The sequence below is a fragment of the Mastigoproctus giganteus genome, chromosome 5 (assembly GCF_048544385.1).
Source record: "Mastigoproctus giganteus isolate SK-2022 chromosome 5, ASM4854438v1, whole genome shotgun sequence".
Taxonomy (NCBI): Eukaryota; Metazoa; Arthropoda; class Arachnida; order Uropygi; family Thelyphonidae; genus Mastigoproctus; species Mastigoproctus giganteus.
This window is the reverse complement of record NC_143579.1, coordinates 202512446-202530032: the sequence shown is the minus strand read 5'-3', so window position 1 is coordinate 202530032 and position 17587 is coordinate 202512446. Positions and strand designations below refer to the sequence as shown.

Below are 17587 nucleotides of genomic sequence, written 5' to 3'. Positions count from 1 at the left end.
ATGTTTTTTTCTTCTTTCGATATGAAACTTCTTTTAGGCATTCGTTTCCAAAAAAGACCTGTTTCATCTATGTTAAAAACTTGTTGAGCAGTATAACATCCCTCTTCAATAATTTTAACAAATTCTTTTTTGAAAGTTTCGGCTCCTTGTTGATCTGCACTTGCAGCTTCTCCCTGTATTGCTACATTGTGCAGGTTATAGCGCTTTCTAAATCTATCAAACCAGCCCTTACTAGCGTTAAATGGTTCCACATTTTTTTCGGGCTGAGCTTCTTTTAAATCTTCATATAGGCTCTTCGCTTTTTCTTTAATAATAATTGAACTTAACGGAATTCTACGTTGAATGTTGTCTTCAATAAAATTATGTAGTTTCTCCATTTCAATCATAATAGCTGGCCTAGCCCTGGTCAATTTAGTTGCCTGCAGGGGAACAGCTGTTTTTCCAGCTGCTAAAATTGATTCTTTATGATTGTTCTTACAGTTGAACCTGCCAGTCCTAAATTATTGCACACATCCACTTGTCTTTGACCGGAATCAATTCTCTTCAAAACGTCTAATTTAATTTTCAAACTCAATGTTTTTCTTACCTTTCCAATCTTTGCACCGCGTCCAGACATTGTTGCTTTTTCATTCTTATCCACCATAACTCTCTGCAAATGTAACTGCGTTGCACTGATTGTGATATTAAATTAAATCTAGAATTCCTCTGGCAAGTGAGCTGAAGACGGTGACAAATGTTTTATTTATCTGAAAAGTTCGATTTTACCGTGCAGTAGAATCATATGGTTGTTTATTGCACGAAAATACTGTAATAAATTATGGTGTGAGTCATGGAGAATGTTTATGGAATTTCCAAAACAGTAAAACAAACAAATTTTATGTACTTCGGGTTACCACAAGGTCAGAGGAGTTCAGAAGACAAGAGAATACTGTACTGTACAAGAAACAGCACCGCATTTAGCACTCATGGGATTGATTGTGTGAAAAACATTTCGCAAGTTATAGTTCCCACAGTAAAACAAAAGAAGAGATAGGGAGTAAATCTATTTTTAGTATCTTTCTATTACAGGTCAGAACAGAAAATGCAGACTTCATAACAGCATATGACACTGGATGGTAAATTTTTTCAGCTTGTGTACTAAAAAAGAATTTCTCCCTTGAAACTATCTACACCAAGAAAATAGAGCATATTGAAAGTTTCAATTTTGTACATAGAATAGAAATTATAAAAATAATTACTGTAGTTAATTTCATGGTGGCTATTTTCTCCTTTTGCCAAAAAAAAAAAAAGGCTCAAAACAGACTGGACTGAAGACGGATTTGCCAAAAATTCAATCTGTATGCTAGTAAAATAGCGTTATAGTGAGTTTTGACAGCGTTATAGTCAGATACGGGTTATAATATAAGAACAGCGTTATAGCGAATCAGCGTAAAGTGAACCGCGTTATAATGGGGGCCTGCTGTATATATATTTTTTTATGCTAGGTTAATCAAAGTTCATTGCACTGACAATACAGTCAAATCAGCCACAGGAAAGCTCAACTTTTTTGGATGAAAACCACTTCTGGTTGGAATTCATGCTCATGCACCACTTAATGCTGCCACCTAAATGTGAGATAACTCATTCAGTGAGCCACAATTTTTGGAATATTAAAAAAATCAACATCGCCAGCATTCCAAAAATTTGTACATAATGGTTGAAAATTAAAATTTTGGAATTCATTTTTAAAAGTGAACACTTACTTTTGTGTTCAGCTGTAAATCAGAACAAATTTAAAAATTTTATAAAAACTTTATTCATCTATATAAATTAACATCAACTAAGGCAAAAACAAATAAAACTGTTTGCCAAGTCTATAAATAAATGCTAAACATTACTACAAAGCATTCAGTCATGTGCTGATACTGAGTAATAGTTAATTTCATGTGCCTTTACATTTACTGCACTAATTTGTTTACCACTTAAGAATGACCGCTCATATGTGTTACGGCGTACCGCTTGGATGCATTTCTGCATTGTGGCACAATGCTCCTAATGCCATTTTACACAAAAGTGTTGAAGCAGTGAATGTGTTAAAATATTTTCCACAATGGTCTAGCCCAGTGGTTTTCAACCGGGATGCCGCAACAACATTCCAGGGGTGCCATTTAATTTGGGTTTAAGTTACTTAAACATTATTATTTTTTAATTTATATGTTTATTTCATTATAAAAAAGGTGTACAGTATCTTTTTAATTTTGTGGTGATCTGTAATTGATGTTTACTTAGTACCTCTATATAAAGAATAAAATTATTATATACTGTATACAGGGTGCAGAGAAACTTTACCGACAAACTTGAACAGGTGATAGATGGTACCAAAAGAAACATTTTTTGTCGAGTAAACATAGTTCGTAAATAAGTCGTTATAGCAGCAGAAGCTATTAAAGGGTTGTAAATATCAGAACACATTCAGTAATTTTATGTTGTTTAATATATACAAACCATTTTCTGTTGCACACAAAATAGAAAAAACAATTCATAAGAAGTGCTCAAACTGGTGACCGTGATGTTCAATGCATAACACACACCAACACATCATTAAATGTTGTAGGAGTTGGAAGTTTCTAGGATTGTCTTGTATCTCTGCACTTGCTGCAACAATCCGTGCTATAAGTTCCTCCACTGTGTCAACTGGCGTTTCATACACAATAGCCTTCATGTGTCACCAAAAGAAAAAGTCCAAACAAGTCAGATCAGGCGACCCGCTGGCCAGGCTACAGGTCCACATCGACCAGTCCATCTGCCTGGAAAGGTTGTATGTAAGTGTGCACGTACACTTCTGTCAAAATGTGGTGGTGTGCTATCACGTTGGAACCACATTTGTGCTCGGACAATCAGAGGAACATCCTCCAACAACTCTGGAAGTGTGTGCTCTAGAAAACGTAAATAGAGTCGTCCATCTAAACATACAGGCAACATGTATGGTCCAACTAAAACGTTTCCCACAATGCCAGCCCATACATTGACACTAAACCTATGTTGGTAGCCATGTTCAACCATTGCATGGGGATTATTCTCTGCCCACACATGACTGTTACGGCTGTTGAACAATCCCTCTTGGGTGAAACATGCCTCATCAGTGTAAAGCACATTATTGGCAAAATCAGGTTGCACATTGGTTTTCTGTAAAAACCAGTGAAAGAACTGGACACTGTGGGCAAAGTCAGCAGGTTCTAGTGCATGCACTCTCTGGCATCGGAAAGGATGCAGTCTGGCTTCGTGCGCCACATCCCACACCAAACGATGCTGCACATCCAATTGGTGTGCAATGGCTCTTGTGCTGGTAGAAGGAGTATTAGTGAAGATCTGCAAAACCTGTTCCTCAAACCGAGGTGTCCTAGCAGTGCGTCGACATCCAGTATCATGCATATTCACATCGAAAGAGCCACTGTCCCACAATCTTTGGTGCATCGCAGCAAATGTTGTGTGGTGAGGCAACCTTCTGTCTGGGAAGTGTTCTTGATAAATCCTGCGAGCCTCTCTTCCACTTCCATTTGCTGCACCGTACATCAAATGGATATACGACATTTCTGCAACAGTGAAAAAACGCTCCATATCTGTACCCGTACTGATCATAATATGACATTACTTTTATGCTATTAGTGGCAGATACGCACCACTCCAAGGATCTCCCAATGCATGCATACATTAATGTTGATCGTAGTCGTACATTCGAGCACTATGTTATGGATTGTTTTTTATATTTTGTGTGCAACAGCAAATGATTTGTATGCATTAAACGTCATTAAATTACTGAATGTGTTCTGATTTTTACAACCCTTTAATAGCGTCTGTTGCTATAACGACTCATTTACAACCTATGTTTACTTGACAAAAAATATTTCGTTTGATACCCTCTATCACCTGTTCAAGTTTGTCGGTAGAGTTTCTCTGCACCATGTATATATAATTTGTATTATGAAATGTAATTTTTATAATTATATTATTGTAATAACTCATATAACATATATATTTGTTAATTGAGTAGGGGTGCCGCAAAATAAAATAAATTACTTAGGGGTGCCGTTATTAAAAAAAGGTTGAAAACCATTGGTCTAGTCTAATGAGATACCCCCACATAGAGGAACAAAAGTTAAAAGCTAAATTTCCCTTATCTTTAAATTTTGACCATTAATTATAATCACTTTACTGTTGCTAACAAGTGCAGTGAGCTGTGAGGCATGGGCACAGTGTGTGCCGTAGGAGAACAAGCTCCAACAATAGGAATGAAGCATCCGTATCTTTCCCATGTAAAACAGCTCCAACCAAAATTAGTCACTGCTTGGAAATTTTTAACAGTGGCTCAAGCGGGGTACCCTGAATAGAGAAGCAAGCCAAAAGTCAAGTATCATCTTATGCTATTAGTAAAAATTTGATACATCTGTTTATTGTTACCGGCATTCTCAGTGGGCTGCAAAAATTTGCCATGAAACATGGCTGTAATTTTGTGCAGAAGGAAAAACTAGCTCAGTGATAAGAATGAGCATGCCAGACTTTTATACATAAAATAACACTGATCAAAAATAAGGTCACATGCTGCTTGGAAGAATTTTAAAAACCATCCCTCATAGAGAAACAAGTGTTTAAACTTGGTATTCTCTTATGCCACTGGCACCTCCGTAGCCAGGTGGGCAGGAGCAGCAGTGCATAGCACACACTTCTTGATTAGACCGAGGTTCAAGCCTGTGACCACCAAATATGGAGGATGCGGAAAGGTCAGGGAATGACCACCGCATATCCCCGGAGCAATATTGCCTTAGTTGATAATGCTCCTAAAAACCAAATAACTAACAAACAAACAAACAAACAAACAACTTATGACTTTGATAAAAATTTGACACATGACTTTGTCATTGTGAGGATCACTTTTCCAAAGTGAGCTGCAAAAAATGCATGCCATAACACATGCAGAAGGAGAATCAGCTCCGATGGCAGAGATTTGCACAGTGATCTCCAGCTGTATGTTACCAGGGAGGGATCGTTAGAGAGAGAACATGGCTATAGTAGAGGCAGGGGAAGGATGAACTCCAAAGGTGGATAAAATTCAGTTACACTCATTTACTGAATATGGTAATACCTTCTGTAAATAAAAAGAAACATCATTGATCGAATAAGCATACTAGCTTATAAAATTACAACAACAAATGAAAAAAATATTTATAAAGAAATCTGTATTGAAGAGGATAAAAATGATTGAGCACAGTTAGTACCTGCACACTTGTATCTGCTTAAGGGTTAAGAGTGATTATTAATACAGAGGAGTCCGGGATTTTTTTTTTTGTTTTTCATAATAAGGCCACTACGATATCAGTTGTCTTTCAGATAAAGCGATATTGTTAATATTAAAATAATAATGGTATGGTACGGTAAAAATTAGATGTTATTCGTTTGACAAAAATTAGATCTATAGAAATGATCCATCACCAATGGCATATCTACGAGAGGGACCATAAAAAATCTAATTTAGTTTACCAGACTTATGGGAAACTTTATGGAAATTTTGGCCTCTTCATGGAATTTCTTAAGAATTCAACATTCTTTGTTTGGTGGAGATTGGTCAAATAACTTAAGAGTTCAGCTAATTGCATTATAATTTTTGTTAATTAGCTGCTTTATGGTATATGTGTATACAAAAATGTTCCTGATAATTAAATTGATTGAATTAAAATATATATATTTTTTGTTCTATAATGTTCATAGCTTGCTGAAATAGAGAGCAGAATAAAGAGTTCAGGTCACACTATCCTTACACCTTTAGTAAGTCTAGATACACCAGGCAAAGCTACAGTTCATGTAGTCATCCTCGCTGATCCAGTAAGCTTTTGTTTTGCTAGTTCTTTTAATTGGTGAAATATTTTTAAAATTTATATGTGTATAAAACGGTGATCATTTAATCTGCAATATTTATTTAAATTAAAGTGAAAAGTTTTATAACCTCTTAGAAAAAATTTGCCAAGCTTTGAATTTTACAAACCCCCCCCCCCTTAATTTATAATAACTTCTAGGGTTACATACTTTGAATTAATTTCAGCTGCATAACATATCTGAATGTTATATAGCAATAATCATTATATGCTTTTTTTTATGATAGAAAAATTTCTAATATAATTTCTGATATTTAATCACTTAATCAGCTTTATTATATTATATAATACTGTTTAAAAGTTACACTTTTCATTCCTAATATTTCAGGTAGATTGCACAGTTTTATCTCACAGATCACAGCTCAATATTGCTAACCCTGCAACTAGCAATTGATTACAACCACTGTTTTTCCACATCACATGGAAAATGGGCTGAGTTCAGTTCTCATCTGAGGGAAGAAACTTTTATATTTCTCTTGTACACCATGGCTAAGTTAACAGGTCCCAGACATACTGAAACATATTTATTCCTACATCTTTGCTCCAACATAAGTATGACTATATTTGTGCTTCACTATGTTTCATTTTTTTCATGCCATTTTTGCCAATGGTAAGAAGTGCTGTGCAGGCTGAAAGAAGGTAAAACTACTGCAGGTATAATTACTGGTAGATATGGCTGGACATACCCTAGATCTTTTTATCTTTTTCAATTAAATAGTAAAGTGCACAGCTAGGTATAGTAGTGATCTAATTTAGGTATAGTATTGATCACCATTTATAAAAACAGTTAGATATAATATGATTAAAGAGGCCTGTGCGCTCTGGATTCATTATTATTATTATTGTGGATTATTGCATGACACAGAGTGAAATGGAGACAAAATAGATAATGACAAGTTTAATATTAATTGGAAAACACACACATATATTAAATTAAATACATACAAAAGCTTTCAGTTAGTTTGTTAACGTTCATCACTCAAACTGACAGTTAAGAGTGTGGAACACGAGAGTGTGTACTGCCAGTCATGTATATGAACTGCGTGATGTAATGGTTAATGTTGGATGTTGAAGCCTGTGGCTGTGATGCATGTGAATGTTACCAACATTTGTCATTCATCAAAATGGTTGCTTCAATGATAGGGTGGACACAACATCCACTGCTCCTGTTGACTGAGGTATTAGAACATGTGATGTTCAACGACTCCAACCAGGTGCATGGCTGGTAGTGGCGGAACCTATCTACAATCATGACATCACGGTGTGGGTCAATGTCGTGGTGGGTTGACCAGAAGTGTTCGGCAATGGCCAAGTGTTCTATGTCTGCTAAGCAGATGGCTCTTTCATGCTCCGAAAGATGTTTTCCGAGCCGTCTCCCAGTTTCACCAATGTAGCAGCTAGTGCAGTCATGGCAAGAGATGTGGTAGACTAGACCACTTTGTAGTAAGGTGGGAACCGGCATTTTCGCTTTAGAGATGAGGGATCGTAACTTTCTGCCTGGGTCAATGCCACCACAACATTGACCCACACGACAATGTCGTGATTGTAGATGAGTCTCGCCACTACTGGCGATGCACCTGGTTGGAGTCGTTAAACATCACATGCTCTAATACCTCAGTCAACAGGAGCAGTGGATGTCATGTCCGCCCTATCATCGAAGCAACCATTTTGATGAATGACAAACGTTGGCAACGTTCACATGCATCACAGCCACAGGCTTCAACATCCAACAATTAACCACCACATCACACAGTTCAACTGATAAAGGTTAACAAACTAACCAAAAGCTTTTGTATGTATTTAATTTAATATATGTGTGTTTTCCAATTAATATTAAACCTATCATTATTTATTCTGTCTCCATTTTGCTCTGTGTCACGCAATAATCCACAATAATAATAATTAATGAAGAGTGTACAGGCCTCTTTAATCATATTTGAACTGCTTGGCTCTCAAACATACGACATAGTCGTGAAACTGCAAAAGAACTTAAATTTTTATAGCCCGTGGTAGACAACATCTCAGATTTGCCCACAGGTGTAAATCAAACAACATTATCCCGAAAGGATTTCTATACAAACCTCCATTTCCTAACGAATGTATGCAATGTGCCTGTCAAAACTTCAGCTACAAGACCCTCAACATTTGGATCGGCTGCCTTCCTCGAGACTTACAAAATGCTTGAATGAGTAAAGCAGCCCTACTAATCGAACTTAGAAGTTTAGTACATGATCCTGTTTACACCGATGTAATCCATACCTTGTGCTCCCAAGTCATCAGAGAATCTGAATGCTACTGTACATGCCAAAAACGTAAGTTCGCTGTTTTAATTGGTGAGTCCGTGAATCTTGTCATCAGCGTAGTACCGCTTCCACAAATTGCACACGATTTGTATTGAACTTAAGCAATAAACAGTTATCTACAGTACAAGTAGATCTGTCGACTCTGGGTATGAAATTTGCTGTTCTCCCAAGAAACCTGCCAATCAGTGATATTGCTTTAGGCGTAGAAGCATGTTTGACACATTTCCCTGAAGAAGTGGCAAACACAATTTGCCTAAAAACTGCAGCAATTTTGCATCATGCTCACCCTGCTTCTTCCAATCTCAACCGCAAACAAATTTCTTCCCTTAAAGCATTGAAACAAGACTCATCTATCGTCATCCTACCGGCAGATAAAGGACATTGAACAGTCGTATTGAATCGCACAGATTACGAGACAAAACCCAGCTGCTCCTGCAGGACACTTCTGTTTACCAACCCTTAACCGTTCCTCCAATCAAAGCCTTGGAATGATGGGAGTCGAAAGTAAACCTCATCAACAGTTGGTTTAAACAGAAGAAAATAACAGAATCCACACGTAATCGCCTCTGTGCTTCCGGCTGCCAGATTCCACAATTCTACGGACTACCGAAGGTTCACAAAGAAGGTATACCATTAAGACCCATTATCTCCTGTTGTGGCTCGCTGAGTTATGAATTAGTGAAGTTTGTCTTGGGGATCCTTTCTCCCCTAGTAGGCAAGACCATCAACACAGTCTCCAACAGTAGTGAATTTATAGAATGAATTCGAACCCTATCCACTCAGAAAATCAAATCATGTCATCATTTGATGTAGTGTCACTTTTCACCTCCATCCCAGTGGAACTTGCCATCACATGTGCAAAGGAACTCTTGGATAATGACCGAACTCTTGGCAGCAGGACTGAACTAATGCCAGACGATATCTCCGCCACCCTCAGACTGTGCTTAACAGGTGATGCAATTATGTTCAACGACTCCATTTACCAACAGGTGGACGGCACGGCCATGAGTTCCCCAGTTAATTAAGTCATGGCAAATATCGCAATGGAAGAATTAGAAGGTTGTGCATTTATGAATTTACCAGATCCCATTACCTTTTGGTGTTGCTACATGGATGATGTGTTTGTGGTTATCCCCAGAAATTCGGGTGACCGTCTCTTAGACCACCTCAATTCTCTGCCACCTTTCATAAAATTCACCATCAAGCTAGAATCAGACAATACCATATTTAGATACCCTTGTCTGATGCTAGGGCACACGCTTGAAGACAACTGTCTATCGTAAACCAACGTGTGCTGGCCAGTTTACCAACTTCCAGTCAGCTCATACACGCAGCCATCTTCTTGCCACTGCACTAACCTTGTTAACCCCTGCCTGGACCCACTCTAGTTCTGTAGATGAGGGGGTGCACCGAGATTGCTAAAGTCAAGGTGGATCTTGCGAGGTGTGGCTATCCCACCAGTACCCTTGACAGGTGTGACCTACAGACACATGACCACGTAGCAACCAACAGGAACATCCAAGGTAATGACTCAACAGCGAGCGCCTTTATCCCATACTACCCAAACCTATCTCAACAGGTTTCTAGGGTCCTAAAATCACATGGGATAATATGCGTACAACTCCCAGGCAGAAAGTTACGATCCCTTATTTCTTAAGTGAAAACACTAGTTCCCACCTTACTACAAAGTGGTCTAGTTTACCGCATCTCTTGCCATGACTGCACTAGCTGCTACATCGGGGAAACTGGGAGATGGCTCGGAAAACGTCTTTCGGAACACGAAAGAGCCATCTGCTTAGCGAACATAGAATGCTCTGCCATTGCCATTGCTTCTGATCAATCCACCACGACATTGACCAACACCGCGATGTCGTGATTATAGATACGTGCCGCCATTACCAGCGACGCGCCTAGTTGGAATCGTTGAACATCACATGCTCTGATATCTCAGTCAACAGGAGCAGTGGATGCCGTGTCCACCTTAACATTGAAGCAACCATTTTGATGAATGAAAAACGTTGGTAACGTTCACATGCGTCACAGCCACAGGCTTTTAACATCCAACAGTTAACCATCACATCATGCAGTTCATATACATGACTGGCAGTGCACGCCCTCGTGTTCCACACTCTTAACTGTCAGTTTGACTGATGAAGGTTAACAAACTAACTGAAAGTTTTTTATGTATTTAATTTAATATATGTGTGTTTTCCAATTAATATTAAACTTGTCATTATTTATTCTGTCTCCATTTCGCTCTGTGTCACGCAATAATCCACAATAATAACAGTAAGATACAATTAAATAAGAAATTGTACTGTGTTTAGACATTTTATTTATTTACATGTATTCTCTGAAACATGCTGTCAGCTCTACAAGTAGTGTCTTGCTCAGTATGGGATACAACTTTAGAAGTCAGACCTAGTATTTGTTTTATATATGAATTATAATATTATGTTGCTATGGGGATCTTGTGGAATGTGGTTTTTGTAAATATTTAAATGGAGCAATTGCAGATGATTAAATTTATTATTTGAGGTGGTACAAGGACAAGAAATCATACACCAAAAAAGAAAACATACTTCAAATTTTGTGTGCATTTTTGAAAAAATATGAGAATTTTAGTATTCCTCGAGTATGATAAAAGTTCCCTATCTGCATCATTAATTATATTTTCTGTGGAGAAATATAGCCATAATATTCTTTAAAGCTCAATTTTGGGTTTAAAAAAAAAAAAACATGCTGTGTTACTTTTCCCATGAGCTTTCATTTTATTATTATTTTTTTTAGCAGAACACTTTGTGTTCTGTTACTCAAAAAATTAAATTGAAAGTGACTTGCCTTCATTGCTAACATTGGAAGGTAACTTTGCAAAAAACAATATTAGTCATCTGAATAACCTGAAAGTGTGTGGAATTCCTTTTCAGAAAACTCTCTGGCACTTAATGTTGATAACTATTATGGTAGGCCTGAAAACTGGAGCAAGGCAAATCCATTTTGTGATCTTAAAGGACTTTTGAAAAAAGACAATTTATGAACTACTGAAGGAAAAGAACCTGGTATTTTAACAGTTCCTCATAGCAATCTGAGTGTGAGAAGATATTCAGTGAGATAAAAAAAAAGAAAAACTCCATTCAGATTGCCTCTTTCTGATTAAAACTTTTTAAGTGCTCTTGACAACCAAATGTAGAAAACAGGACCATTATTATAAACAAAACTTTGGCTCAACATTCTGAAGATGGCAAAATCTGTAAAAGTATCTTTCTTGAAGCCATCACAAAAAGTTGGTGTAGACAATCTAAACATAAATCCACAGACAAAAAATCCAAGGTAAGCTAATGTATAAAACTCTACTCTGAACAGTTCTGCAGCTGTGTCTTAATATAAAATGCGTATGTTGTCAACAAAGTTTAATATCAAAGCCAAAGTCTGAATTTTAAAAAGCATTCTGCATTTTCCAAAAATATCTGCCCTCATCCTGCTTACATTACCACATCTTCAGCTGCCAAAATGTGTGTGTGTGTATGTATAGTATCAGGATTTAGAGTTCCACAAATCAGCTTACAAGTTTAAAAAATTAGAAACAGATGGTGTATTGTTAATGAAATATTTATTGCATTTCTTTGTCTATTCAATGAAAGCACTAGACAAACTATTGCTTGGAGATGGTTTCTCAAAATGCACCAAGACAAAGTTTCACAGGTCTAAACTGTCATTTCCACACATAATTTCACAAGACTTTTTCCTCAGCATCTTGAGGGGAAAAAAAGCAACAGCACAGCATTCTTTATTGCTGAAGACACAAAGCTTTCAGCAACACGGCTCTTTAAGACGATCGGTACAACTTGATCTTGATTGCTAGTCAATGTAATACCAAATAGTAATAGTATTCACCATATAATGCAAGGAAGCCACAAGCTTTTGCTGCACTGGCAAAAAAAACAACAAAAGAGTAGATAAGAAAACACAAATTAATTTGTTTTTAGTATTGATATACCGAGTATGCTTTCTTTTTATTTTGAAGAGTTTAAGAATATTGAAACATGGATAAGTGCTCATCTTTGGCTGAACATTTTGTCCAACACTTAAGAATTGCTCACAGAATACCAGTTGAAAAGCACTGTAATGTAATGTCAAAATTAAGAATAAAATTTTAAAATCTCTTAATTTCAACTATTTCTTACCATTTATCCCAAAGAACCTGATTGGTGAAATCTATACACCACCATGCTCACTGCTGTGCATTTTTTTATGCATTGAATAGAGAGTTAATAGCCGTTCCTCCAATTTGAATTTGAAAAAGGTTTATTGGTGATCTGTTTTCCATTACAATGAACTCTTTCAATACGTTGTCTAGTTCGCCCTAAAAGTATTTAGCGCCCTTCCTTTTTTCAAAGTGAAAATTGAAAGAAAAGGCTCTATTGTTCAGATTACAGTCCATAACAAGCCTGTGTGTGCACCAGAAAGTTTGAAGTATGATACTAAACATGTGTCAGATTAGAAAACTGTGTGGTTTTCGTATTCCAGAAAATTTCTGATTTACAGTACTGTTTGAACTTCTTATCAGCAACATAATTCTTGAAAGCATCGCTAGTGATCTGTTGTCACTGTTTAGCATGATTATGTTGTGATTACCTTTGTTGAATGGACAGATAGTGGCTCTTCTAATGCAGGTGCTTCCCCCATCAAATTTCAGGTGATGTTCATGTTCAAACTGGTTGTTATGTGTAGCTTATTATATGCAGCCCTCTCTCTATGTTCTCCCTGACAGTTATGTAATAAAAAATCTGTATTGTACACATAATATTGCATTGTGATTGTATACAATACCATTCATACCTAACAAAAACCAGGTGTATTGTGGTTTGCCCTTTATCACTGTATGGGAGGTTTTGGCTATAATTCAGACTACACAAATTCTTAAATCCTTCTTCAGTTGACTGTAATTAGCCATTTCAGATTGAGAGGATAGGGGTTTTTCCATCTGTGATTTAATCCAAGTTTTTCAGCCTACACAACATGCAGAACAGCATTGTGAAATGGTGTGCTGTGATCAAAGTAATTGATAAAAAAAAAAAAGAAAGAAAAAAGCCCTGTATGCATTGCATATAGTTTGAGCAATACACTTTGGCTTTATTGGAATTTAAGGGTTTTCTATTAGGGAAAGAAACTGTTTTGTAAGATGAAAGTGGGCATGCATTTGTAAATCTTCATCTTAATTTGTTGGTAGTTGTATATGAGGTCAAAATTACCACGTTTCCTCCTCTGATTTCACTTAAATCATTCTGTTCACTCTGAAGCAACTCACAGCACTTTTTGAAGTTTTTTTTTTTTTTTTTTTTTTCCCCACAGTTTCTATTAAAATTTCAAGAAGTGCCTACTAAATAGGGTGAAAATTGAAAATGTGATGCAGTGTTGACAATATCTTGTGTGTGACGTTACATAACTGTCTATAGGTTAAGGTAATATGTTTAAACTATAACAGACCCTCTCTCTCTCTCTCTCTCTCTCTCTCTCTCTCTCTCTCTCTCTCTCTCTCTCTCTCTCTCTCTCTCTCTCTCTTAAAGTAATTTCAAATAAAATAACTCTTGCCTGTTGTGCTGTTTGAGAAAAACAAAAGCATTACTTATACACATGAAGACTTTAACACAAACAAATTACAGGAGCATGGAACAAAAAAATTAGTCACTTGTAAAAAATTAGTATTTAGAGTATATCTGCAATAAGGCCTGTAAGGTTGGGATTATTCATACCACAAATTTAAAAAGATACACCAACCGTTTAAAACTGATTTAATAATAAAATAAAATGATACAAAAGACTGTAAAATAATATTTACAAAAATTGATTATTTACAAAAAAACTAGTTTAACACAAAAATAAAATAAAATAAAATGCATTAAAATATAAATTTAAAAGCAATAAAAACACTATCGAAGCTTTCGGAGGTGTCTGCCTCCTTCCTCAGCAATAATGAAACTTAAGCGACACATCCTTAAATACCAGGTTCATGGAACACGTGGATGACCAGACGCATACTTGGTATTCCTTTCATGGGTACCAGAACCGGAAGTGGCCTGGGGGTGTGGAAAACTAAAACGTTTATCTCTGGCAAAAACCACTGCCTCAAAAAGGGGGGTGAAGTCATACACCCTATCTCTATTCATGCTATTGTTGCCAGAGGATCCAATCCACAGACTTTCCAGCCACTTGGGGTCCCAGAATCTATGCGCCCGGCCAAGGATGACAGCGTTGTCGGGGGAGACCTGGTGTTGTTTTTTCCCAATAGTGCTCAGCAATGGCGGATTTATTGAGCTCTGCAGTCCGTATCACTCTTGAATGTTCTCCCAGACGGTCCTTAAGATGCCGTCCTGTCTCCTCCACGTAACATTCCCCACAATCTGGGTATGTGATCTCATATATGACCCCACTACTAGGGCGCCTCCTTAGCCAGGTGGGCAGGAGCAGCAGTGCGTAGCACACGCTTCTTGATGTAGACCGGGGTTTGAGCCCGTGCCCACCAAATACGGAGGATGCGGAAAGGTCAGAGAATGATCACCGCATATCCCCGGAGCAATATAGCTTTAGTTGCTAATGCTCCTAAAAACCAAATAACACACAAATAACCCAACTACTAAAATCCCCAGTAATGGGTCTTTGACCTGGGATACTACTGTGTGCAACCTCTGGCCTGGGAGCTGCACACAGCGTGCTGAAAGTCGTGAAGCATCCTCGCAATGCGAGCTGACAAGCCCGGATAGTAGGGAATATACACTGTGGTAAGCGGTACAGGCGGAACTACCCAATTGGGCCCTTCCTCTCTATTGTATTTATCAATGACCCTCTAGGGGTAACAGCACCTCATAAAATCCATCGTAATTTGCCTAATTTCCTTCTTCCCCTCTTCAGAGGTACTGCAATGTGTCCTCACCCTACCCAAAAGTGCTCTGGCCACACTATTTTTATGTTGGGCAGTTTGTGCCGACCTATAATGTGTATACTGGCCCCTACACATTGGTTTCCTATAAACCTTGGTTCTAAGTCTGGGGCTTTTCCTATACACCATTATATCCAAAAATGGGAGAGTGCCATCTGTTTCTACCTCTGAGGTAAATTTTATAAAGGGGGAAAAACCATTGAGAAACGAGACCACATCATCCTCTCTCTCCCCTTCTTTACAATAGACGTGTCATCGACATATCGTTTCCACTTATACATAGGGAACTCCTATCTCGCAAAAACCCTATTCTCTAATTTCTCCATAGCCAGATTTGCGACAATGGCACTGATTGGAGAACCCATGGCTGTGCAGTGAACCTGTTTATACATCACTCCTTGGAAAACCAAGGTTGTACTAGAAAGACATAATTCAACAGCACAACATATATCATCTATGTTTAGGTGGGATCTAGCACTTAAGGTATCATCCTTCTGTAAAGCCAATTTCACACATTCTACCCATGTGCTATGGGGATACATGTGAATAATGATACATTGATCAGATGAAAGGTTTCTAGATAGTTTAAGAGTTGGTGGTCAGTTGATTTCTCTATTACTTTAGAAAGAGTAGAAGTAATTGCAATGGGATGATAATTGGATGGGAGGGATTTGTCACCCTTTATAGGAACTGGCTGTATATGAGCAAATTACCAAGCAGAAGGAAAAACACCTTTGGAATAAGAAAGTGAAAAAAGGTGGCAAAGAACAGGAGTAAGTTCAGGAGTGCAAGTGGAGAAATACTATCTGGACCTTTCTTGGCATCAAGATTTGTCAAAATCCTTTTGACGGAAGACCACAGGAGGCATTGAATGAAGCATGGTGGGAGGTGTTTTACCAAGATCATTAATACATGAGTTGGAAGAAAAATGGGATGCCAGCAGGTCAGCTTTATCCTTGGCTGAAGTGACAATAGAACCATCTGGTTTTGATAGAGGTGGGAGCAGAGATGGGCAAAAGTTGTGGCCAGTTGTTTCAGCAAGACCAGAATGCTCGGCTACCATTAGGGCAAGAAGCAAGTTTTCCACTCTTAGCCTGTTCAAAATCTAGTTTGGACTGATTAATAACTGCTTTGCAATTGTTTCGAGCACTGGCATAGGCAGAAAATGAAACTGAAGAATTGGAAACAGGCCAATTACGATATGCAACATTCTTCTCTTGAACAACCTTAGCACATTTATTGGAAAACCAAGGTTTAGATAAAGGACGAGATTTTAAGGTGGAGTGTGGAATAAAGGATTCCATTCCTACAAGAATAATTTCACTGATGCGATCTGAGCAAACGTTCACATCAGAAGTTTTGAAACAGTAATCTGAACAATGGACAGTATGAAAAGAAATCTCAGGTCATCCCATTTTGCATCCTTTAATGCCAAACAACACGAGGTTGGGAATAGCCATGAGATAAAGGCTCCATTAAAGAAGAGACAATCACTAAGTTGCGATCTGAGGTGCCTAAAGGACCACTCACTTCGAACGTGTACTTAGAAGGGGAGTTTGTGAGAAAAAGCTCAAGCGTGTTGGCTGTATGGTTAGGATTGTTCGGTATTCTTGTAGGTAAATGAACAATCTGTGTGAGGTCATTAGTAATTGCAAAAGCCTCAGCATCTCGACCAGCTGGGTCGGTGTGACTAGAGAATGGAAGCCAGCTGGAGTTGTGAACATTCAAATCACCAAGGAAAATTATCTCGCTGTTAGGAAAGTTGGACTGGAGAAAGTCAAGTTGCAAAGAGAGGAAGTCAAAGTGATTAGTGGAATTGGGAGAACAGTAGAGACAACAGATGAATTTGACAGAATGAGGTAGAGAGATTTTAAGCCGGAGAAGATTAAAAAAAGAGATTCCAAATTATTAAGTCTCTGACAGGGAATATCGGAATGGACATATGCACAAGTACCGCTTTTGAGGCGAAAGGAATCTACAGCGAATAATTTGGCAACTGAAATGACCAGTGGTTGAACCAACTGATAACTGAGATTCTGTAGTTTTTAGTGTTTTGCACCAACCTTGCGTAGAAATAGAAAATAAAAACACCAAGGAAACTGAACTTTTGATAACTGTGCTTATAATAAATTACAATAACCTGTATTTACAATAAATTTAACTTTACAATAAACTATACATATGAATTATTAAAATCTGCTACATTACAATCAATAAAATGCATTAAAATTATACTAGATTAAAAGCGATAAAAATCGTAGCTTTCAAAGGCTCCAGCCTTCTTCTTCAGCGGTGAAGAAGAAGGCTGGAGCCTTTGAAAGCTACGATTTTTATCTCTTTTAATCTAGTATATTTTAATGCATTTTATTGATTGTAATGTAGCAGATTTTAATAATTCATATGTATAGTTTATTGTAAAGTTAAATTTATTGTAAATACAG

At 37.5% G+C, this 17587-nt stretch overlaps 1 protein-coding gene across 1 annotated transcript in view; it reads left to right on the top strand.

Annotated features, from left to right (window-relative positions):
- Nucleotides 1-17587, top strand: part of LOC150086013 (glyoxalase domain-containing protein 4) — an 88316-nt gene that overhangs the window by 58609 nt on the left and 12120 nt on the right. The window contains exon 8 of the mRNA XM_090373650.1: nt 5743-5856. Coding sequence (XP_090229776.1) covers nt 5743-5856 — 114 coding nt within the window. The remainder of the gene's footprint in view (nt 1-5742; nt 5857-17587) is intronic.